Source organism: Lynx canadensis, chromosome D3 (genome assembly GCF_007474595.2).
Source record: "Lynx canadensis isolate LIC74 chromosome D3, mLynCan4.pri.v2, whole genome shotgun sequence".
In the NCBI taxonomy this organism is placed as follows: Eukaryota; Metazoa; Chordata; class Mammalia; order Carnivora; family Felidae; genus Lynx; species Lynx canadensis.
In genome coordinates, this window is record NC_044314.2 from 53,308,464 (window position 1) to 53,334,695 (window position 26,232).

Sequence of the window (26,232 nt, forward strand, 5' to 3'; positions counted from 1 at the left end):
AGTATTTGCCTTCTAGAAGCTCACATGGTTAAGTTCTTGAAAAACAATATATGGTTATAAAAAATACTCAAAATGAGTTTTTTAGCTTTATGTTCTCTTAAGGTGCAAAAACTGATGCTTGTCTTTTGACATACTGCATTCAGTTGAATATTAAATGGTAATGGAAAAGTTGAACACTTAAATGTGTTTGTTTAAAAATAAAACACTTAAAAGTATATCCCTTCTAGTCACAAATAGAAAATATTAGTGCATTATTTGGTACCTATTATTGATTATAATTCTATCCTATCCTTATAAGGGTATTCTTACATAAGAACTCCCTGTCTCATGTGCATGCATATTTATATTTGGAGTTTTCAACTTAGTTAAAAAAAAATCCTTACTAAAAAAAAAATGTGAATTTATCTTCAACCAAGACCACTTTCTGAGTGGGTTTCTTTTTTTTTTTTTTTCAGTGTTACATTAATTAACAAAAATCATTCATATAATTTAAAGAATCAAATAGTATGTTAAGGCTTATTCTTTTTTTTTTTTTTAATTTTCTTTTTTTGAACGTTTTTATTTTATTTTTTTTGGGACAGAGAGAGACAGAGCATGAACGGGGGAGGGGCAGAGAGAGAGGGAGACACAGAATTGGAAACAGGCTCCAGGCTCTGAGCCATCAGCCCAGAGCCTGACGCGGGGCTCGAACTCACGGACCGCGAGATCGTGACCTGGCTGAAGTTGGACGCTTAACCGACTGCGCCACCCAGGCGCCCCTGTTAAGGCTTATTCTTAAAAAAAAAAAGGGCAGTTTCTTTTCTCTCTGCCCTCTCTATTCCACCCACAACTCACTTCTCAGAGAACCATTTTCAACTTTCTTACTTGAATCTGTTCGTAACTACTGCCACATACCTACATTTTGAATTGCTATTCTTGATTCTTCAGTTGTAGGCATTATTGCTTGATTTACAGCTGTAGATAAAGATATCCTCTTGTTGTCACTTCAGTTACAGATAAGCTTCCTTCCTATTCCTGTATTCCTCAGTAAAGTTTATATTGTGGCTTGATTGGTATTTAGTGCTGGCTGTGTTGCAATTATGTAGATACTAGTCACTTTATTGTACAACTTTGTTACTTTTTTCCTTGGATAAATTTACTACAAATTAAACCCTACGCTCTCTGCCAAATTGTCTCATATCCTCTTAAGATGTTTTAAGTGCATAGATAATCTATCAGTTTCATATTTTTGGAGACATCTCTCTTGGAGCTTGTGATGTGCTAAAGTCTATACTGATTGTGTTTATGCTTGTTATAGTTGACATTCTGTTATCTTCCTTCACCTTCATCTTAGGAATTCCCTTTGTCCTCTGTGTTGAGGAAATAAAAACAAAACCTACCCCTCAACCTAGAAAACTTCTTCATAAAGGTAGAAGAGAAAACAGTTTCATTATTGACTGAACATTAAACCAAAATGTCATAATTATCGTAGGCAATCGGATAAAGAGATGGCAAAGACTGAAGAAAACCTTATTCCTTTATGTGGATAAGTGGCTATAACTTACATATTCATGTTTTAAAGATGAAATAACTAAGTTTACCACTGGCTGTAGGATTTGCAATTTGGAGTCAGCTTACTGGAAGTTAGGCTCAGAAAACTGGGAGATAGGGATTTTTACCTTTTTTTGATGAGTACACTGCCGAGAGTTGTCTTTCGGGTTCTTGAGGAAACATTCCTGAATTGTGAGACTGTTAAGTAGCTTATTTTACTTAGCATTTACTTTTTCATGGCTCTCCAGTTTTTTAGAAGCTTCTCTTGCTGAAACACATCCTTCACTAGGTTCCTATGAAGGAGTACCTGTGAGAGACAGTTATTTCTCAAAAATGTCTCTATTCTACTTGATTGTATTGAAAGTTGGGCACTATTTTCCTCAAAATTATGAAAGCATTGGGGCGCCTGGGTGGCTCAGTTGGTTAAGTGTTTGACTTTAGCTCAGGTCATGATCTCACGGTTTGTGAGTTTGAGCCCCGCATTGGGCTCTGTGCTGACAGCTCAGAGCCTGGAGCCTGTTTTGGATTCTGTGTCTCCCTCTCTCTCTCTGCCTCTTCCCTGCTTGTGTTCTCTCTCTTTCTTTCTCTCTCTCTCTCTCTCTCTCTCTCTCAAAAATAAACATTTAAAAAATTATGAAGGCATTGCTCTATTTTTGCTTTTTAGCTTCTGCTGTTGATAAATTTAAACTTAGTTTTACTTTCATTTTTGTGTTTTCTGTGTATTTTTTCTGAAAGCTTATAGGATCTACTTTTAATTCTCAACATGGCAAAATTTTACAGTAATACATCTTTGCATAGGTCTCTACATTATTTGAAGTACTTTTGTCTGCTTTCCATCATCGCTGTTTTTTCTTTCTGGTAACCTTATGTTTTGGTAATGAACATTCTGGACCGCTTCTCTGATTTTCCCAATTTTTATGTTTTTCTTATTTTTGTGTTTCTGCTTTCCTTTCTGACAGATTTTTTTCAACTTTACAACATTTCCATTGAATTTTTCCTTTCTGCTTTTTTTTTTTAAAAGATGATTTATTTATTTTGAGAGAGAGAGGAGAAAGTGAATCCCAAGCAGGCTCCATGCTGTCAGCACAGAGCCCGATGTGGAGTTTGAACCCACAAACCCTGAGATCATAATCTGAGCCAAAATCAAGAGTCAGATGCTTAACAGAACCACTCAGGCAATCCTCCTTTCTGCTTTATTTTTAATTTCCAAGAGTTTTCTTGGTTCCCTGAAAATTTTTTTTTTTTTTGTAGATCTTGTTTTGTAAATGTAATACGTTTTTTCATTGATAAATGATGGTTTGTTTTTTTTTAAAGTTTATAGGCACAGAAAATCTGTTTCTCCAAGTTGCTTTTTGTTTGTTGGTTTTTTATCTCTTCAGATACCTGGTAGTCTTTGGTTTTATGCTTATAACTGAATGACTAAAGTGTAGATAAGGAAACAGAATGTGGGAGAAACTGTTGACTATGAACTCCACTATAGGATGGTATATCTGTAATGCTTTATTGGGGGAAAATCCTGTTGTCATTATCTTCAGGTCTTTTTCTTGGGCTAGGCAGTTTTCTCAAATTTTTAGACTCTTGCCTGGAGGGGAGTGGTTTGGCTGTCCAGGTTCCTAGCCAGTCCAGGAACAGGACTGGGATGGGAATAGGGATGGGAAGGTCTCAGCATCCTTATACATTTATTCAGGATTACTCCTTCTATACTTTTTAGTATTTTATCCTATCTTTTGCTTTATCTACCCTCCCACACCTCCATGTAGAGATTCTCTGTTTTAGCCTTGTCAGAGATTAATCTTCCAGTCATCTGCCACAGGCCAAGAGGGGAGATCTGGGGATCCAAATTTTCATCAATCTTTTTTTTCCACCTTTCTCTTACCAGCCCCAGAGCTGTACATAGAAATTCTGGGTCATAGTTTGTTTTCTAGCCTTTTCCATTGCTATTTTAAGGTTACGGTTTTTTTTTTTTTCTTTAAGGTTAAGTTTTCTTGAGGGACTACTAAGTCCTGTATTCTAGGAGATGAGTTTTATTGTCCTTGTCTCTTTTTCATTTCCTTCCTTTGCTTAGCCTTTTAACAGTAAACAAAAGAAATCCTTTTGTTCTCAAAGTAGAGATTTAAGAGATAGTGAAAGCAGATGTGTATGTTTAATATCCATTTCTCCCAAGGAGTCTATTTTATCTTACATGTCACTTTACAGCTTTGTTTGAACAAGGCATGTTATTTAATTTTTATAACTTATTCACTAATACCTGTAAATATTTAAATTCCATTTTTCAGAAAACTTAGGCTTTTTTCTGCCTTTTCCTTTTCTTCCTTTACCTTACCCCTTGACAAGAGTAAAATGTTTACAACGTAAGGACCTACATGTGGTCAAAGATGATTTAGGGAATCTCAGTATATATTCTAACAAAGTTACATCATAAGACTATACTTGATTATTTGGACTTTATCTAAAATTGCTATTCAGTTTAATAAGTGCCAGATGGGGCACCTCGGTGGCTCAGTTGATTGAGTGTCCGGCTCTTGCTGCCGGCTCAGGTCATGATCCCAGGATTGTGGGATTGAGCCCTGCATTGGTCTCTGTGCTGACAGCATGGAACCAGCTTGGGATTCTCTCTCTCCCTCTCTCTGTGCCCCTCCCCTGTTCACTCTTGTGCTCATGTGCGCGCGCTCTCTCTGTCTCAAAATAAACTTCAAAATATATATACGTGTGTGTGTGTGTATAATTCCACAAATTTTCTAACATCTCACTGGGTGAAAGATTTGAAAAAAATACATGGCAAAGTCTGAAGATGTCCCTAATAGGGACAGGTGGCCTATTTGTATATTTCCTTTTCTTAGACCTGGTCTAGCATTTGTTGATTTCCTGCTTTGTATCTTATTCAATAAATGATGTTTTACATTTTATAATTTATCATTTATAGGGTATGGCCCAGTGCTATCACTTATGGATCATTTATTTTATGTTTATTTTTGAGAAAGAGCGCATGCAGGGGAGGGGCAGAGAGAGGGAGACACAGAATCTGAAGCAGGCTCCAGGCTCTGAGCTGTCAGCACCCCCTGATGTGAGCCTTGAGCTCAAACTGCGAAATCATGACCTGAGCTGAAGTCAGACGCATAACTGACTGAGCCACCCAGGCGCCCCGGATCATTTTTCTTTATAAAAGAAGTTTTTGGGAATTTTCTTGGGTTGAATTATTCCATTTTTTTAAAATAATATTTTATTAGAAAAGTGAATTAGACATAAGAATGGTACATGAGCAAGTAACACATTTGTAGCTTCTTTGGTGAGTTATGGAGGGGAAGTTAAAAAAATTTTATGTTTTCCAGTGGTTTATCTTTGCATTATGAAGAAATAACCAAAGGACCAAATTGTGTAATTCGAGGTGTTACAGCTAGGGGCCCTGTAAACTCTTGTCAAGGCAAGGTAAGCATTGTACTGAAATATTATAATACATGTTTATTTCTTTTGTCATAGAAATGAAATGGAAAATTTCAAATTGGATAACATATATTTGTGACAGGATGACAATACGGTGTTCCTAAGAATTAGGAATATTTCACTGAACTTTTACATCTCTAAGGAAAACTAGCATGTTTGCCTTTGTTTAACAGTAAATTAGATATTTTTCAGCTGTCTTCATATTCATTCCAGTCTTCCAATATTCAAAGTCATTTTTTCAACAGTGACCCAGTACTATGTTTCTTTTTTCTTTTCAACTTTTTAGAACACAAAAGTATGAGAAACTTTAGCTCACATTTATGAACGTATTGGGTTTGGTATTTGGATTAAAGGAAAGTGGTTGAGGAGGGATAAGGTTAGGAAAGTAAAAAATACAAATTCCAATAAGGTAATTTTTCAATCAGGTATATAAAGCAGCTAGTAGATTTACATGACGAAAGGGATTACTATGGCTAATAACAAGTAATACATAGCCTTTTTTCACTGCATCATTAACTTACAATATGTATTTAAAATTTTTCTGTCAAAATGGTGTTTAAAATAGAGCATGTGAATGTCTTTAAATACTGTATGCTATACTGTATTGTTTAGTCAAATTAAAGGTCAAGTTCTGTACATCTTTTGGAATTCAGAGTTTTCTGGAAGAAGAACTTGAAAATCAGGGAAATTTGACTTTAGTAAGATAAGCTTACTGAAAAAACTAAAATGATTTCTAGGTTTTTATAATCTTTTTTGAAATAACTTTATATTTACAGAAGAGTTGGAAATACAGTATAGAGAGTTTGCATATGCTCTTTACCCAGTTTCCTTTATTAGTCTTTTATAGTCAGCATTTATCCATTCTAAGAAATTAACATTGCTACAATACTAGTAACAAAACTGTAAACTTTATTCACATTTTACCAGTTTTTTTGTTTTGTTTTGTTTTTACTAATAACTAGTGTTTCAATTCAGGATCTAATCTAGAGTACTACATTGCATTTAGAGATTTCTAGATTTTTGGTATTTTACACTTCACTATTTTCTGTATTTTTTGTAATCCCCATCTTGATTCTGATTATTCAAAGGTTATTCCTTTTGAATTAGAAGAAGCTGGTATCTCTAAGGGAGTAATAGAAGTTAATTTTTTTGACCTTTATTTCTTACATACATAAATGATAATTTTAGTATAAATTTACTGAATAGATTTCTGTAATGTTATGGGAATGAAAAGCAAAAGTCAGAATTGAGATGATAAACTACTGAGCTATTTAGGACTTGGATTTAATTAAAGTAATTTTTTTCAACAGAATTTTAATTTGAAGGTTATTCTGCCGGGTTTAAAAGAAGACACACAGATTTTAAAAATTAGATTACTACCAGGTAATGTTTTAAGAAATACTCCTAATAATCACCTTTAAAATAATATTCCTATTATAAAATACAATGATGAGATGGTTTTTGGTTTGGTTATGGTATAAGTCTTGAAAATAATTTGAATGTGAAACAAATCACTGACAGAAATGACTAATAGAACAAAAAAGGAAAACCTTTAGGAAGACATTATTAAAGCTCTGAAGTAATTGGGAGAAAGGGAATATTGAAAATGTATTAGGGAACCATTCTTAGAAATATACTAATTAGGCTTATATTAGAGCCGGACCTGTCTTTATCTTTTCTGATATAACTGTAAATGTTTCATTTTTTTAAAAAGAAAAGTTTTTCATGAATTTATGTTGTTATTTTGATAATGATTTAGCAACTTGATAATGAAGTTACCTTAAAGTAATAGGGTAGGAAATGCTGGCTAATTTGAGGGGCTGTCTGTCCTAGGTTCAAGATAATACATTCTGGTATTAGCCCTTCTGGGTTTGAATCTAAGCTCTGTAATTTATGAGTTAGGTAAAGTTGTCTTATACCACAGTTTCCTCAAGTATAAAATGAGACATCTACTTTCTCATGGTTGTTATGAGGATTAAATGAGTTAATATAGGCAACCCTCACTTTGCAAGATTTTTTGGTAACTGAATGGAGGACACAGTTCCAATATAAGTTCTCACTAACACAGTACTGTGCAAAGTGAGATGTGCTTGTAAAATACCTACATTAGTGATTGGTATGTCAGTTTTAGCTCTGTTTTATTAATAATAGTATTAACATATCTTTGTTCACATGACTCTGTACCATTTATTTAAAAAAATTTTTTTTAACATATATTTATTTTTGAGAGACAATGAGAGGCAGAGCATGAGCAGGGGAGGGGGAGAGAGAGAGAGGAAGACACAGAATCTGAAGCAGGCTCCAGGCTCTGAGCTGTTTGTTAGCACAGAGCCTGACACGGGGCATGAACTCACAAACTATGAGGCCATGACCTGAGCTGAAGTTGGATGTTCAACCGACTGAGCCACCCAGGTGCCCCAGTTGGTACCATTTTTGGATGTGAAAAGAAACATGTTAGCTACATCCTTGTACAAATTCAAATAGTTTGATGCTTCCCTCAAGCATAAATTGATGAAGATGTTTAAATTAGCACATTGGTAGGAGTATAAGAATAAAATTGTTGGAGTACCTGCCTGGCTCATTTGGAAGAGCATATGGCTCTTGATCAAGGTTGTAAGTTTGAGCACTGTGTTCAGTGTAGAGATTACATGCATGCACACACACTTTTTAAAAAAATATTAAATGCTAAATAAACGCTTGCAATGCTTTTATTTTAGAGGTTAGCTAAAAAGTATAGATTTGAGTAGTGAAATCCTTAGTAACCAGATGGTGTGGCATTATTTTTAAATTTGACAATGAAAATTGTGAAGTAAAAAGTAGCATGGTATGATGATAATGGTCAAGAAGTTTTAAATTACTTAGAACATAAACCTGAGCCTGCTGCTTACTAGTCATGTGACCTGGACAAGATACTTAATCTCTCTGGATTCCAGTTTTCTCATTTATAAAATGAGGATAATATATTGCCCTTTTCATTAAGATTATTGTGAAGATTATGAGAATAGTGCTTAAAACTTAACACACTGCATGGCGTATAGTAAAAAGTAAATAATGTTGCTAACATTAGTGTTTTTCCTAACTGTTCTTTGTGAATTTTTGTTACCAGCATTTATCATAAATTGTATTTAAAAACATCAATGTTTATGGAGCACATCAAATCATCTTGGTACAGTAGTGTGAACCCTCTTTGATCTAAGAGGAAACTTGTAGCTTGCTTGTAACAGAGTAGTGGACAAACAAGTAAATTATCTGGTTATATCTTTACATAAACTAATCCTTTGAATACTGTTAACCTAAAATGTGTTTTTTTCTTAATATGTTTTTGAGAAACTAATCATTGTGTAAAGTTAAAGTGAGTAAAAGTATTTTTTAAAAATTCTTCTTGAATATTTTTTTTCCAGGATCTCTTTAAGGTTTTACACCTGTAGGTAATTTCTAGCATTAGTTATTGTGTTATAGCTTGTTGCATAAAACTAAGTCTAGACCTCAAATATATACTTGAGACAACTCTGATCATTCATAGAATCTATACATTTTGGGGATAGAAATGGTTAAACATGGATATTGCTTATTTTTTTCTTGTCATTTTTAAGATCTTAAAACTTGAAATGTTACAAGTTGTTGTTTCAGTATTTCAGTCTTAGAAACTTGAATCTGTATTTCATTATGTAATTTTCTGGTAGGTCCCCCTCATCGATTGAAAGTGAAACCTGATTCTGAAATTTTAGTTATAGAAAATGGAACAGCTTTCCCATTTCAGGTAGAAGTTCTGGATGAATCAGACAATATAACAACACAACCAAAATTGATTGTTCATTGTAAGGTAAGTTACTGTAGGGTAAGAAGAATATGTAGATTTTATTTTGAGTCCTGTGGTAGTCAGTGGACTTGACTGTCTCTTGTACCTACTTTATAGTGAGACTTAAATTGTATTTAGGCCTTTAATGATTATTCCATGGAGAAATTTGTGGGTATCTCATTGCCTATACTTTCAGCATCTGTAAGCCAGTAAAGGTGTTAACTGTATCAAGTTTCATAAAGAATTTTATAGACAAAACATTTTTTTGTTTTGGACCCATCCTTTCTTGGTCCATTCCCCTCAGTTTAGATGAAGTATTTAATTTATGGGTAGAATAATCTTTCAGGGTTAGGGATGGGTAGACAAATGAAAATAAGTTAAAATTAAAAAAAAAGGCACAAAAAGAAAAGGAAAACCCAAATAGGTAAAATTTAAAAAAAGAATAGTGTTTGAGGAAGTTGGTGTTTCAGAAGACATAAATTTTAGTTAGAATTATAGAAAATTACTCTTTTCATTCAGCAGTTGTCTAGAGTATCAGTGAATTCTGTTTCACTTTTTCCAATTTATAGCCAGAAATAGTAGCTGTATTTGAAATTATTTGAAAATTTAAATAATAGTTCTTGAATAATTTGGTACATTTGATTGGGGTCTTACAATTATTTTGTATGTTTTCAATAGTTTTTCGGGGCTCCAAACCTTCCAGTCTACGTTGTAGACTGCAGCAGTTCTGGAACCAGTATTTTAACAGGATCTGCAATTCAAGTGCAGAACATTAAAAAAGACCAGACTCTGAAAGCAAAAATTGAAATACCTGTAAGTTGTCATTGTTATTCATTGATATTATGTTGTTTTCATACAAATATTTTTAACAGCTTTATAATATTTTAAGTAATATTTGACACATAAAAATGAGGTATTTGTGGTTCTTTTAGCTAAGGTGAAGAAAAAGGCAATGTGAAATGGTATAGTGAGTAACAATTTTGTATTAGTAATTTTGATTAAAGCTTTTATAATATCTATGGCTATTGATTACATATTCCTAAAATTAATTTTTTCTTTTATTAAAATGTATTTATGTGTCAGTTTTATTTTTTTGTTTCTTATAGTTAACACTTGTTTCTTAGAAAGTTTGGTAAACAACCAGTGAAGGACATATAAATAATTCATATGTATAATTTTAAAAATAAATACATGGTTACTATTTTCAAGTAGAGTTTTGTGGTACTGTACTAATAGGATACTTGTTACTGGATGGATGTACATCATGGCTGTAGGTGAAGCCAGCCTGGAAGAGGGCCAGCAACTGACCTCCTAAGGTTGCAAAATGAGACAACAGATACTTAAGTTAAATATTTCAATGTGATTTCTCCATTATTGGTATTGTAGATGATGAGTAATCTGACCAATTGATTAACTGATGCTTTTCTACTCATTATACATCAATTAACATATCTTGAGTCACAAAAGGGTGAAATACGACTGTGTTGTTTTCACTAGAATGAGATGGCTCGTTACTTCATTCCTCTTCTTTACAAGCTGATTATATTGATAACCTTCAAATAACTGTTATGCAGTTTTTTAAATTCAGTAATGTGGGCAGCATGCTTTTGAGCATACTATCTTGCAATCGATCAGGAAGAAGAAACTTGGAGTTTGGGAGGAATCTGGGTTTGGGAGCAAAGAGTAACAAACATTAGGAATTACATAAATACTGTAGAACAGCAGCAGGCAGAAAACCAAGAATCTAGATCAGGTATGCAATTAGAAAATGTTATCCAAAGGCAGTAACTCTTGAATTTGAATCAAGTAAATGCAATATGCTTATAGTAGAGATGTATTTGTTATTTCCCTGATAATTCTGTAAGGTAGGAATTTTATATATATATCATCATTCATTTGATTGGGCTTTGATAGGAATGACTACAACTGGATGAGGAAGGAGAAATGGGCTAAATAAGATTGTAAAAGTATTTTAGGCTTAGGCTTACTTTGAATTTTGTATATCCTGTGGAATGCACTATGACCTAGATTATGAAATAATGAATGTAATGTTTTAATTTTTTATGCCTTTAAAATCAGTTTAGTGTAATCCAGTTTATCTGTACTGATAGGTGGAAAATTGTTGTGCCCATAATATAAATGTGCCAGCTTAGCCTTCATGGCATCTGGAGTTCTCATTTAGCTATAAACAACATTATTCACTCACTTAGTTTCAGTGTATTCAATGTATTGCTTCAATATAAATAGTGTATTTTATGGCAACTATTTTCTGATTTTATGGGAAGTTACTAATTTCATACATTTTTATTCTTAATAGACGATAGTCACCAAATCTGTCATGTGATTACAAATAAGGGAGAGTGAATCTTTGTAAATCCAAATATGCTAGTTTTTGGCTTTAAGAATGTGGCCACTGTCATTATTTATAACTTGATGGTATAAAATAGGAATTATTAATGGTATAGTGTGATCTTAATGCCAAAACTTATGGATATTAACAGTGTATAAGATGATCTTCCATAATATTGGACATAAATTCTTAAGCAATGTAAAAGACTCACCACTGAAGCCCAAAAATAGGTTTTCAAAAAGTGCAGATGTCATTCAGTATATCTTTCTGTGCTCTTTTCCTAGAGTTGTAAAGATGTGGCACCTGTGGAGAAGACTATTAAGTTGCTTCCTAGTAGCCATGTTGCGAGATTACAGATATTCAGTGTGGAAGGACAAAAGGCAATCCAGATCAAACATCAGGATGAGGTTAATTGGATAGCAGGCGATGTTATGCATAATCTTATTTTTCAAATGTATGATGAAGGAGAAAGAGAAATCCACATAACATCAGCTTTAGCAGATAAAATTAAAGTAAGTATCTCCAAATAGTTATTCACAAGAATTTTGTTCATTTTATGATTGGAAGACTCAACAAGAAGTTTTATCAGGTAGCTTCTAAGAAGCTTATCAGAGACAAATAGTACTATTATTTAAAATTTCAGGGTAGGGACACCTGGGTGGCTCAGTCAGTTAAGCTTATGATTCTTGATTTCGGATCTCATGGTTCATGGGTTTGAGCCCCATGTCAGGTCTATACCAACAGTGCGGAGCCTGCTTGTGTGTGATTATCTCTCTCCCCCTCTCTCTGCTCCTCTTCCATGTGTGTATGCAGTCTTTCTCTCTCTTTCCAAAACAAAAAACAAACAAAAATTCCACACTAAAAACTTTTTTATGCACATTCATATGAATGATTCATATGTGACAAATGCATACTTAGAGAAATGATTTGGATGCTTAGCAAAATGCCAAAGATTGGAATTCTCTTTTAGTTGTATACTTCCTGACCAACTGTATTGCTGCAGTCACAGTTAAGATTACCATACCAAAGCAATGTATAGTATTTGTAGCTGCTCTAAAGGCACTAAACCAAAGGTCTGTTAAAGGCAGACAGTGAAGCATTACTGTTACTGTTTTAACTACAGGGCCCTGATTTGACCATTTGAAATTGGCATATCACTCTCTAAAAGCCTGATCTTAGAAAACAGTTTTGTAGATTCTCAGCTTCATATGGTCCTCATCAATCTGTTGTAATCTAAATTTATCATTGGCACCTTGTTAGGGTAAATCTGTATGTTGAAACCTAACATCTCATTTAACAGAACCAAATCAAAATAGATTGTTGTCACCTATAGTAGATACCTGTAGCACTCCTCTTATGATTGATTGTAAGACTAGTGGGCATTCTGTGCTTCCTCCTTTCAAGGTACAGTCAGTTCTGCTATAATGAAACACATGCATTTTTTAAAACTTTTTTTAATGTTTGTTTTTGAGAGAGAGAAGAACAGCACAAGCTGGGGAGGGACAGAGAGAGAGGGAGATGCAGAATCCAAAGCAGGCTCCAGGCTCAGAGCTGTCAGCACAGAGCCCAATGTAGGACTTGAACCCATGAACCTTGAGATCATGATCTGAGCCAAAGTTGGACACTCAAACAACTGAGCCACCCAGACACCCCAAAACACATGCATTTCTTAAAATCACTGTGCCAGATAAAAGGGTAAAAACCAATAAAAATCACAGGGTGTATGGGGGAAATGGGAATTAGAGGCACAGTACTCAAATTTTATCAGTCACCCATTAAAAAAAGATAGAAGGGGTGCCTGGGTGGCTCAGTTGGTTAAGCGTCTGATTCTTGGTTTCACCTCAGGTCATGGTTCATGAGATCGAGCCCTGAGTCACGCTCCATGCTGACAGCCTGGAGCCTGCTTGGGATTTTCTCTCTCTTTCTCTCTCTGCTCCTCCCCTGCTCACGTGCCACTGTCTCTCTCTCTCTCTCTCTCAAAATAAACATTAAATAAAAACATTAAAAAAAAAGAATACAGCCTTCAAAATAAAAAAAAAGAAACTAATAAAGTAGTCCCAATACATTAGTAGCAATAACACATTAAATGATTAAAAAGTCCACAAACACTACAATAATATGTCAGTTTACTTTGTAGAACTGAGTGCAAGAAGGGTTGCAGCTTGTGGGTTACTGTGAAGTTGTGGAAACTCCACTAAGTGTGGACATGTGTGGCTCAATATACATAATCACCTGAGGTGGCTGGCAGGTTTGAGTTATGTTACTTGTGTATTTCTGCATGGATTGGTTTAGCTGGGGACAGTTTTCTGGGTTCATCTATTGTTTTCATGGATGAAATTGTACATAAGACATAAAATTTGCTTTATTCTCAAACTGTTCCCTAATTTTTTAATATCATTGAAACAAATATGCATTTTCAAACCAAACGTTATAGCAGAACTGATTGTACTTTTTCGCTTGTCATCCAGAAAGAAAAGAACTCCTTAAATCTTGTGTGAGAAAATAATTTTTAAAAATCCAGTTTTCTTTAAGGCAGTTAGAGACAAATAATTCCCCCTTTCTCTGGAAAGCCAACATTTGCAGGCCCTTATATAAGGGGTCCCAATTAACTAAATTTGTGGAGAGTTACTATGTGGGATAGGAGGTAATTATTTCTTTGTACTATTTCATCCTATAGTCATCTTGAGTTTCCAGATATAGGATCTAATATTTAGCCTGTGTATGGCGTGTGGCAGGAGGGCAGAAGGAGAGGGAAAGAGAATCTCAAGCAGGCTCCACTTCCAGTGCAGAGCCTGACTGTGAGATCATGACCTGAGCCAAAACCAACAATTAGATGCTTAACTGACTGAGCCATCCAGGGTGCCCCCTTGGGATCTGACATTTTAAAAGAATTGTTCAGTAGGGGTTCAGCTGCCTTTACTTTTAAATCTTACTTGAAATATCCCTTGTCCCATCCAGTTTCTTTTTTCCCTCCGTAATGAAGGACTAGAGAATTGATAGAGAAATAATCCTGATCCTTCTTGGAAGGGGAGGCAACTCGTGTTTTATCTATATCAGTAGACTTAAAGTTGAGTGATTTAATAGTGGTGCCAGGAACCTGGCTTCTGAACTGGTTCCTTGCTTTCTCATAGTTAGGTTCCCACATTGTGGTTTCTTATCAAGATTAAGAAGAAACATTGACTCGAGAGCCTCTATCTGTCTATAACCTTCTTTTTGCCGTTCAATAAGCATGTGACCAGCATTTGACACCTTTTGGCTCAAATTTAGTAGTTAAATACTTCTTGGGTTCCAAAGATTTTAAGACATGCACCTCTTTATTGGCAATAAAAGATATCAAATGTTATTTTATTATATGTATAGTTTTTAAAGTGATTTCTGTGGTCTTCAAAGAGTTCTCCAATATTGAGGCAAGTTAGCCCTGAGCTGGGAATCTATTGAAGGGATAGCACGGCTAGAGTGGGGGGAAGAAAGCCTTTTGGAAAAGTATAACTCCTGCTTTTTCCATTATTTAAATTTAAAAAAAGGTGTGTGTACAGACTTACATATATATTTACATATATTTATATATATATGATACAGTATAAAAGATGATTAAAATTAAAAAGGTGACTAAGAAGATTAGAACAGTTTAAACTGTGAAACCTTAAGAATCACAACTATAGAAGGCTAAAAGAGAAAGTTGAACTAAGAATTCTTACATAGAAAAGATTAGGGGGCGCCTGGGTGGCGCAGTCGGTTAAGCGTCCGACTTCAGCCAGGTCACGATCTCGCGGTCCGGGAGTTCGAGCCCCGCGTCAGGCTCTGGGCTGATGGCTCAGAGCCTGGAGCCTGTTTCCGATTCTGTGTCTCCCTCTCTCTCTCTGCCCCTCCCCCGTTCATGCTCTGTCTCTCTCTGTCCCAAAAATAAATAAACGTTGAAAAAAAAAATTAAAAAAAAAAAAGAAAAGATTAGAAGTTTAAAATTAGGATAGAAGTAGGGTGCTCAACTTAAAAAAGGGATCAAGTAACAAATTAGTATGTGGAATGCAAGAGATTTAAAATGAAAGAGCTAAAAGCATCCAAGAATGGATTAAGACTCAAAGGTAGCCAGAACGGTAGATGATTTGTTTTCTCATCTTAGTGAATAGGAGTTAACCCAGATCTCATTCAAGGCCCCCATTAAGAGGTTTCTTTTAACAAAAATTTGAATATTACTCTCAGAATTGATCATTTGATTTGATGTGTATGTTATTTTAAGCTATAATAACCACAGTGGTAATCCTATGGCCCAACGTGAAAGAAATGACTGAAAAAATTTTATTCCAGTGAAAGATATGGTAACATTAACGGTGAAGACAAAGAGGAAGCATTTAAAAATTTGAGTATAGTTGACATACAATGTTATGTTAGATTAGTTAGGTTACACACAACCTAGTGATGACAAATTTGCCTCTTCACCACAACTGTAGCTACCATCTGTCCTGTTATGTAGTTATTACGCTATCATTGACCGTATTCTTTATGCTGTGCCTTTTATTCCTATGACTTACTCATTCCATAACTGGAAGCGTGTACCTCCCTCCCCTTGACTCATTTTGCCGAACTCCCCACCCCCCTGCCTGCACCTTCCCTCTGGCAACCATCAGTTTGTTCTTTGTATTTATATGTCTGATTCTGTTTTTTGTTTATTCATTTGGTTGTTATTGTTTGTTTTTTAGATTCTTATGAGTGGAATTATATGGCATTTGTCCAACTTATTTTACTTTGTATAATATCCTCCAGGTCCACCCATGTTGTCTTATATAGCACAATCCCACGTGTTTTATAGCTGCATAATATTCCACTGTATATATACACCACATTTCCTTATCCATTTGTCTGTTGATGGACACTTAGGTTACTTCTATATCTTGGCTATAGTAAATAATGGTGCAGTAAACATAAAGGTGCATGTATCTTTTTGAACTAGTGTTTTGTTTTCTTTGGGTAAATACCCAAAGTTTTTGTTTTCTTTGGGTATTCCACCCAAATAGTGGAATTATTGGATCATATGGTATTTCTATTTTTAATTTTTTGAGGAACCTTCATACTGTTTTCCAGAGTGGCTGCAGCACTTTATATTCCCAACAGTGCACGAGGGTTCCTTTTTCTCCACATGGTTGGCAACACTTGTTATTTCTTGTGTTTTTTCATTTAGTCATTCTGACAGGTATAGAGTGATATCAGTGTAGTTTTGATTTGCATTTCCATGATGATTACTGATGTTGAGTATCTTTTCATGTGTCTGTTGGCCATCTTTATGTCTTCTTTGGAGAAATAGGTATTCAGGTATTATGCCCATATTTTAATTGGACTCTTTTTTTTTTGGTATTCAGGTGTAGGAGTTCTTTATATATTTTGGATACTAACCCTTTATTAGATACGTCATTTGCGAGTATTTTCTCCTATTCAATAGATTGTCTTTTAGGTTTGTTGATGGTTTCCTTTACTGTGCAAAATCTTTTTATTTTCATGTGGTCTCAGTAGTTTATTTTTGCTTTTGTTTTTCTTGTCTCAGGAGACATATCTAGAAAAATGTTGCTATGGCTAGTGTCAGAGAAATTACTGCCTTTGTTCTCTTCTATGATTTTTATGGTTTCTGGACTCACATTTGGGTCTTTAATCCATTTTGAGTCTGTTTTTGCGTATTGTGTTAGAAACTGGTCTGGTTTCATTCCTTTACACATAGCTGTCCAATTTTCCCAGCACCATTTATTGAAAAGACTGGCTTTTCCCTTTGCATATTCTTTCCTCTTTTGTCCTAGATTAATTGGTTATATAATCGTGGGTTTGTTTCTGGCTTTCTATTCTGTTCCATTGATTTATGTGTTTATTTTTTGTGCCAGTATCATACCGTTTTGATTACTGCAGCTTTGTAGTATGTCTTAAAATCTGGTACTGTGATACCTCCAGCTCTGTTGTTCTTTCCTAGGATTTCTTTGCCTATTCTGGGTCTCCTGTGGTACCATACAAATTTTAGTATTATGTGTTCTGCCTTTGTGAAAAATACTGTTGGTATTTTGATAGGGAGTGCATTGAATATGTAGATTGTTTTGGATAATATGGACATTTTAATAGTATTCTTCCAGTTCATGGGTATGGAATATCTTTCCCTTTGTTTTTGTCATCTTTAGTTTCTTTCATCAGTATTTTGTAGGTTTTGGAGTACAGGTCTTTCACCTCTTTGGTTAACTTTATTCATAAGTATTTTATTCTTTTTGGTGTAGTTGTAAAGGGTTTTTTTTTTTTTTTTTTCTCTTTCTATACTTCATTTTTAGCATATAGAAACATTTCTGTTTTCTGGGTGTTAATTGTATATCCTGCCACTTTACTAAATTTATTACTTGTACTAGTGTTTTGGTTGGAGTCTTTAGAAGAGGGAGAAACTTCTTAATCTCACTAATATATGTATGAACCACCATCATTTATGGTCATAAAGGGACTTTCTTTTTCTTTGGAGGTGGTGAAGATGGGTTATAATTTAACTTTGATTCTTCAGTAAGATAAGTGGCATTAGGAGTACATTAGGCTAAGCTTTATATTCTTAGGTATATAATTTCTCTTTTAGGTTAATTGGACTCCTGAGATTAACAAAGAACACTTGCTACAGGGTCTGCTTCCTGATGTACAAGTACCGACATCTGTGAAAGATATGCGCTATTGCCAGGTTTCATTCCAAGATGATCATGTGTCTTTGGAAAGTGCATTTACAGTAAGGTTTGTGGGCATATTATATTTTGAGGTATTTCAAAATTCAGCATATGACAACAAAAATACTTGTCTCCAAAGCACACTAGTGAAAGTTATTTTTAATGTAGAAAAGATTGCAATTTCTGTGAAATAAAGTAGGTTGTCTTTGGAATAAAGTTTCACAGGAAATAGTGATTAATTCATCAGTCTTTTCATCTCTTTGGTTAAGTCCATTCCTAAGTATTTTATTCTTTAGTATACCCTGTGCTTAATGACCCTCTGGTATCTGTAAGAACTATAACTGTCATTAAAGGAAAGCCCTCCTAGTGCAAGCAGCAGTGAAAACACCTGTGAAATGACAGATATTAAAAAATATAAAAGATACAGTGTGATCAGTGTGTTGCTCAGAAGGAAAAATTCTTTCATTGCTTCGTGATTAAAGCTGAGTCCTACCAGACCACTATGTATTGCTGATAGAAAAGGGAAGACTTATGTAAATATATATAGAAAAATCTTTTACCCTGGCCTCAGTTTCTTGCTCACCTCTTCCAGTAACCTTTTTCACTTGAATTCCTCCATCCGTTTTCATAGTATTTCCAGGCTCCATAGTTGAGATAAAATTTTTAGATATACTGCTCTCCACCTGCCACCTGATCTCTTGAGTTATTTTTACTGACCCACCTTTTCTTTCTCAGTTCTCTAGTCATAATTTCCTTTTAATCCAGCATGGATGCTATGATTTAACACTTTGCAAGCTGTCTTTTCTCTGTTTCCATTTGGTTTAATAGTGATGTTATATAAATTGAGGTATTTTTGGAGGGGTGTTGTATTTAAGATTGAGAAAGTGAGTGATATATATATATGCTTACTCTTTAGCATATTAAAACTAAGTTTTTTCTACAAAGGTAGAACTAAAGCCTTTTCTTAACTAATTTCAGGCCACTTCCTGATGAGCCTAAACATTTAAAATGTGAGTTAAAAGGAGGAAAAACAGTACAAATGGGCCAAGAGCTTCAAGGAGAAATAGGTTAGTATGGTCTGCATTTTTTCTTTAAAATACTTTTAGAATATGTGCTTACCTACATTCACATTTTGGCATACGTGATCTGAAAGGAAAGCTTTGGTTTTATATACATTTGGTGTTTTAAAATCTATTGTTAGAGAAGATTGCTGTATTTTTACTATCTTTGCCTAGGCTGACATAACTTTAAAATCATTTTGGCAAAAATAGTTTCTTGGGAAAATACTGATTTTTGTTAGAATAATAATAGTTAACATTAAAACTATTACATTAAAAGTGCAAAGTAAACGTATCAGTGGATTCACGTTTATTTTTCTTACATTTAGAATATTACCTGAATTAGAATAATATTGAATTATTTTCTTCAAATTTTGTAGTAAGATTAACATCAAAATGGTGTTATATATAATAAATATAAGCATACTTAAGTAGATTGTTGATTTTTTTTTTGGTAGCGATTATATAAGAAACAAGTATTATTTTTTACAAAAAAATACATAAGAGAACAAAGTTACAGTGGTTTTCCTAAGCATAATTTTAAGTGTTAAAATTAAACTTTCCTTTTTTATATAGTTGTAATAGTTACAGATCAGTATGGAAATCAGATTCAAGCATTTTCACCAAGTTCTTTATCTGCGTTGGGAATTGCTGGGGTTGGACTTGACAGCTCCCATTTGAAAACTACTTTTCAGGTATGATTACTTTTCATAGCAGTTGGCTTATGCCGTTGGTTTACATTTAACAACATTTGGGAAAAACTAAAATAACCAAAAGAAGTTTGATTTTGGTGTTAACAATGCAAAGTCACAAAAGGGATTAAGACGGTTTTGTTATGATCAACTTTAAACATATGCAAAAAATAGAATAGCAGAGGTAATCCCCATGTTTCTATCACTCAGCCTCAATAATCACCACTTTCCACTTCGCCATGTCTTTTTTTTTTTTTTAAGTTTATTTTGAGAGGGAGCGCGTGCACAAGTGGAGGAGGGATAGAGAAAGAGGGAGAAAGAGAATCCCAAGTAGGTTCTGCTCAGAGCCCAATGTGGGGCTCTATCCTACCAACTGCGAGATCATGACCTGAGCTGAAACCAGTCAAGTGAGCCACTCAGGCACCCATCATTTTTTTTTTTTTTATATGAAATTTATTGACAAATTGGTTTCCATACAACACCCAGTGCTCATCCCAAAAGGTGCCCTCCTCAATACCCATCACCCACCCTCCCCTCCCTCCCACCCCCCATCAACCCTCAGTTTGTTCTCAGTTTTTAACAGTCTCTTATGCTTTGGCTCTCTCCCACTCTAACCTCTTTTTTTTTTTTTTTTCCTTCCCCTCCCCCATGGGTTCCTGTTAAGTTTCTCAGGATCCACATAAGAGTGAAACCATATGGTATCTGTCTTTCTCTGTATGGCTTATTTCACTTAGCATTACACTCTCCAGTTCCATCCACGTTGCTACAAAAGGCCATATTTCATTTTTTCTCATTGCCACGTAGTATTCCATTGTGTATATATACCACAATTTCTTTATCCATTCATCAGTTGATGGACATTTAGGCTCTTTCCATAATTTGGCTATTGTTGAGAGTGCTGCTATGAACATTGGGGTACAAGTGCTCCTATGCATCAGTACTCCTGTATCCCTTGGATAAATTCCTAGCAGTGCTATTGCTGGGTCATAGGGTAGGTCTATTTTTAATTTTCTGAGGAACCTCCACACTGCTTTCCAGAGCGGCTGCACCAATTTGCATTCCCACCAACAGTGCAAGAGGGTTCCCATTTCTCCACATCCTCTCCAGCATCTATAGTCTCCTGATTTGTTCATTTTGGCCACTCTGACTGGCGTGAGGTGATACCTGAGTGTGGTTTTGATTTGTATTTCCCTGATAAGGAGCGACGCTGAACATCTTTTCATGAGGCACCCATCATTTTGAAGCAAATTCTATACGTTATAATGTTATCCATACATTGGTATGTCATACATGAAATGTCATCCATAAATATTTTGATATGTATGTAAAGGTAGTTTTTCATAAATAAATAAAATTTTAGTGCTTACATCCTGCATTAAACAGGATGCTAGTGAAAAAATTGGGGAAATTTACAGCTGTGCAGTTATTTGAGATTAGCTTGAAAAAAAATTACTGTAGTGGAATCGTTTCAGTTTAAAACAGGCAAACATGATGTATTCTGCTTGGAAAGATCAAAAACAACTCTCAGGGAAAAAAAAGATGTGGGAGTCCAGGCTTTAAGGAACCTGCCAGGCCATAGTAGGTGAGAAGGAATTCTAAGGCCCAAGTAAAGCTGAATCCAGTTAGGGCATTCAATGCTTTTTAAAAACTCTTCTTCCTTTTAGAGTCTCCATTACAGTCTTTAACCTGACAAAGGAATCATAAGAGTAGTCTCTTTGTTGCCCTTCCTTACTAGAGTTTCTTCTCACTAATCTGTTGATGGTATTCTAGTTCTCACGACACAACTCACTATGTCTTAGTGCCAAAGAACTTTTAATGATGTTTTGTTTACTTTACAAAGATAAAGTTTAGTGTTTGACTTTCAAGTTTTTGCATTATTTATCTCCCCCCTATGTATATATGAAATCAGAAGATAACTATGTTTCTGCTGTATGCATGAGCAACCTGTGCCTCCTATCACTTTATGCATAGACACCCATCTTCATTCAATAATTTCTCCTAAATTATAACCTGCCTTCCTGCCTCTTCAGTTTTCCCTATCAGATTCCCATCAGCACATAAACATGCTGTCATATTTCTCATGTTTGTTTTTTTTTTAAGTGTATTTATTTATTTTGAGGGAGTACGTACAAGTGGGAGAGGGGCAGAGAGAAGGAGAGAGAGAATCCCAAGCAGGCTCTGTGCTGTCAGTGCAGAGCCTGATGTAGGGCTCAAACTCAAACCGTGAGATCATTGCCTGAGCAGAAATCAAGAGTTGGACACTTAACTACCCAAGATACCCCTGTCTTACCTCTCATCTTAAAAGACAAATTATAACCCACCCCCCCCCAATCAAAACATCCTTGGGCTCTAATTCCCTGTCCATCTGTTGCTCTCTTTCTCTTCTTTCCATGGTGTAACTCCTTGGAAGAGTTGTATATACTGTTTCCACATCCTTTTTTGTCATTCTAAGGCAAGGCACTCATCATTTTTTTTTCCGTTTCACCTGACCAAATCCATTGTCCATTTTCCTTTCTCATTTTATGCCACCTATTAGATCTATCAGCATTTTATACTGTAAATTTAGACTTCATCTGCTTAGTATGGCCTAAAATATCCTAAAGTATCCTACCACAGCATAATCTCCCACCTTTCTCCATAGCTCATTATTCTTCAGCCAAGGTGACTTACTTTCTTCCTGTTGTCATTTTACAACTGAGGTATACTATCTTGACTTGTTTTCAAGCATCAGGAGTCTACCCCCAGTCTCTACAGAGAAAAAATCAGAGGCTTCTGTTTTAAAACTATTTTTTTTAATAGTGGTTTTTTTTCTAAATAAAAAGTAGTTTTAATATGTTATTGATTCTTCAAATTATTTTTGCATTTGCATAAAATGTACTGCTATTCTGAAGTACATTCCTTTGATAATTTCAGCATTAGACCATAGCACCTTTCAGAATTTTATATTTAATTCTATTTGAACTCATCTACAGTTTGTAAATGCATATACAGATTTCCTTTTCAAGATTGGAAGTAAAACCAGAATAACTTCCAACAGGACTTAAACAAGAAATCATGTCTTCAAAAAGCCTTTTAATGATTCACTAATAAATATGGAATTCTAGGTTATACTTCATATATTTTCAGTTATCAGTATGTTTTACTAATGAATATTTGTTTTCCAGATATTGAAAAATTCTGAACTCATTGGGGTTTAATTATTTTGCAGTGTCTTTGTACAGAAAATGTTCTACTAACAGTTGAGAATGTCAAACATGAAATTTTAACGCTGATTATTAACATCTGATGGAGTAGGGGCACCTGGGTGGCTCAGTAGGTTAAGTGTCCGACTTCAGCTCAGGTCATGATCTCACAGTCCGTGAATTCCAGAGCTATATCAGCTCTGTGCTGATAGCTCAGAGCCTGGAACCTGCTTCGGATTCTGTGCCTCCCTTCCTCTGCCCTTCCCCCTTCCCCTCTCTCTTTCTTTCTCAAAAATAAACATAAAAAATTTTTTTCAATCTGATGGAACAGATTTGTGTTCATCACAAATTTGAGATAAAATTGTTAAGGATCATTGTTAAAATGAATACTAGGGTACTCGTGCCACTGTGGAATTAGTTTATATCATTCCATCACATAGCAGAAATTATAGACTAGTTTCATTGATTCCCATTAATATGCTGTGAACCTGAAATTGGACAGTAACAAATCAAAGCCCCTACCTTCTTGGAGATCAGCTTACAATGGGAAGAGCATGCAGTAGGTAGGAAATGAGGGATAAGAAAAATAAAATGGGGTAGTGGAAACCGTACCATTATATAGGGTAGTCAGGGAACACCCCTCTGATTAAGGTATCCTGTATGCAGAAACCTGACGAAAGGCCATGTAGATTGGTAAAGAATTTTGCAAACATCAGGAAAGAACAAGTGCAAAGCACACTTTTTGGGCAGCACACTATTGGGCAAGCACACACTTTGCTGTTTGGGGAATAAAGAGGAGATGGTGGAAATAAGAGGCTAATTAGGAAAAGAGGAGATAAAAAGACATAGCACCTTTTAGATCTCTCTCTCTCACAAAAAAGAAATTCAGCTTCTCCTTTCAAGGAAGTGAATTTGATAGTATGCCAGTATTGGTATGTGTGCAAATTATTTGTCATTAGTTATACGCAGAAACATATCTGTATGCATAGTGGGTTAATGACAACATTTTCTTTTTCTTTTTTTTTTTTTTTTTTTTGAAAACTAAACATTACATCCCTCTTTACAATGTACCTTTCCTCACTAGGAAAATACACAAAGTATAAGTGTAAAAGGCATCAAATTTATTCCAGGCCCTCCTGGAAATAAGGATCTTTGTTTTACTTGGCGTGAATTTTCTGACTTTATTCGAGTGCAGCTAATTTCTGGACCACCAGCAAAACTTCTCCTTATAGACTGGCCAGAATTAAAGGAGGTAAGTAACTGCCTTGATTAAAGGAAAGAATTTACTATCACATGGCTTATTACTTTCAGGTTGTGAGTGGGTAGATATATTTTACTGTTGAAGTAACAGCAAATAGCAATGGTAACAATAACAAAAGGACAAAGTAATATTCTAAATACTTCGTTATTTAATTCATCACTTGTGTTCTCATTTGTTAAAGAATAGGGAAATAACTTGAACACTGAGAAATGTACAGTATGTTATTTTTGCTAGAATTTAAATTAAAAAAATTTTTAAGAGTGTAATCACACCTTAAAATTTTATTACAGAAATTTTCGAACATGCATACAAGTGAAAATAGCATAATGAATCCCCAGGTTTAACAGTTACTGTTTTTTTCCCAATTTTGTTTCATCGTTCTGTCTTACTGTCTTAAAATGTTTTCTCTGGAGTTTGACAAAGCACATCAGATATCAAGTCATTATACACATGAAAACATTGGCATGCCTTCCTTTACAAATAGTTAAATCTTAAGTATAAACTTTGCAAATTTCTGTTAAATCTGTTGAGTTTTTACTAAATGTTTAGAATTCTGGTTTTAAAATATTTGCATTTTTGTTTTCAGTTTTGGTCTAGCAGGGCTCTACCTGTTGGTATGACAGCTTACATACTTTTCTCAAGGAAGATGAGCTTATCACCTTGGTTATGGATGAAATTAATACTTTTAAAGGAGTACATCACCTAAGAAAAGTGTACATTATCTGTGGTCTAGTTTGAGATGGCTCTTTTTGGTTTGTGAGTTTAAAATAGATAAACAAGTGGTGACAGTGAGCTCTAAAATTTTTTTCTGTAATGTGTTGATTGAGGAGTTTTACTGTAAAGCCAGTGCTTTTTTATTTGGGAGCATTTATACTACATAAGTAATACACTTTGTGTTTAATGAAGTCAATAAAGGATTTGTTGGTTGATGACATTATGAAATAATTGTTTACCTTTGAGGTGGAAAAAATGTTAACATGTTCATCTTTTTATATGGATTTGTGTTGGGGAATGTCAAAAATAATGACAGTTTAACTCAAAAGATTTTTAGAAGATTAATTTGCAGATACCATAGAAATCCAGAAGCTTTAAAAAAACTCATTTCTCATTATGTTAGAGAAATGGTTATATGTAGATAAGGCTGTAAAAGTAATCACCGAATGTCTGGTATTCCTAAAATTTCCTAATTCTGTTTTTAAAAAATTTATTTAAGCTCAAGTTAGTTAACAATACAGTGTAGTAATTCGTTTCAGGAGTAGAATCCAGTGATTCATCACTTACATACATATAACACCCAGTGCTCATCCCAGCAAGTGCCCTCCTTAATTCCCATTATCTGCTTAGCTGTCCCCTCACCCACCTCCCCTCCAGCAGCCCTCAGTTTGTGCTCTGTATTTAAGAGTCTCTTATTGTTTGCCTCCCTCTCTTTTTTTTTTTTTTATCTTATTTTTCCTTCCCTTCCCCTGTGTTCATCTGTTTTGTTTCTTAAATTCCACATGAGTGAAATCATGTGATATTTGTCTTTCTTTGAGTGACTTATTTCTCTTAGCCTAAGCCATGTTGTTGCAAATGGCAAGATTTCATTTTTTTTTTTGACCACCAAGTAATAATTCCAGAGTGTATATATACCACATCATCTTATCCATTCATCAGTCAATGGACATTTGGGCTCTTTCCAAACTTTGGCTATTGTTGATAGTGCTGCTATAAACATTGGAGTGCATGTGCCCCTTAGAATCAGCATTTTTCTATCCTTTGAATAAATACCAAGTAGTGCAGTTGCTGGGTCACAGGGTAGTTGTATTTTTAATTTTTTGATGAACCTTCGTACTGTTTTCCAGAGAGGCTGGATCAGTTTGCATTCCTGCTTAACAGGAACTGTCCCCCTTTCTCCACATCCTCACCAACATCTGTTGTTTCCTGAGTTGTTTATTTTAGCCGTTCTGACAGGTGTGAGGTGGTATCTCATTGTGGTTTTGATTTGTAGTTCTGTGATGATGAGTGAGATTGAGCATCTTTTCATGTGTCTGTGTGCCATCTGGATGTCTTCTTGGGAAATGTATCCATTCATGTCTTTGGCCCATTTTTTTCACTGGATTATTTGTTTTTTGGGGTGTTGAGTTGGGTAAGTTCTTTATAGATTTTAGATACTAACCCTTTATCCAGTACATGATTTATAAATATCTTCTCCCATTCCATCAGTTGCTTTTTAGTTTTGTTGACTGTTTCCTTTGCTGTGCAGAAGCTTTTT

General features: G+C 34.8%; 1 protein-coding gene across 2 annotated transcripts in view; it reads left to right on the forward strand.

Moving 5' to 3' along the window:
- Nucleotides 1-26,232, forward strand: part of SMCHD1 (structural maintenance of chromosomes flexible hinge domain containing 1) — a 158,691-nt gene that overhangs the window by 59,053 nt on the left and 73,406 nt on the right. For both annotated transcript variants that reach the window (XM_030335646.1, XM_030335647.1), the window contains 9 exons: nt 4,860-4,956; nt 6,282-6,354; nt 8,655-8,794; nt 9,449-9,583; nt 11,405-11,632; nt 17,707-17,855; nt 18,767-18,855; nt 19,423-19,541; nt 23,805-23,972. In XM_030335646.1, coding sequence (XP_030191506.1) covers nt 4,860-4,956; nt 6,282-6,354; nt 8,655-8,794; nt 9,449-9,583; nt 11,405-11,632; nt 17,707-17,855; nt 18,767-18,855; nt 19,423-19,541; nt 23,805-23,972 — 1,198 coding nt within the window. The remainder of the gene's footprint in view (nt 1-4,859; nt 4,957-6,281; nt 6,355-8,654; nt 8,795-9,448; nt 9,584-11,404; nt 11,633-17,706; nt 17,856-18,766; nt 18,856-19,422; nt 19,542-23,804; nt 23,973-26,232) is intronic.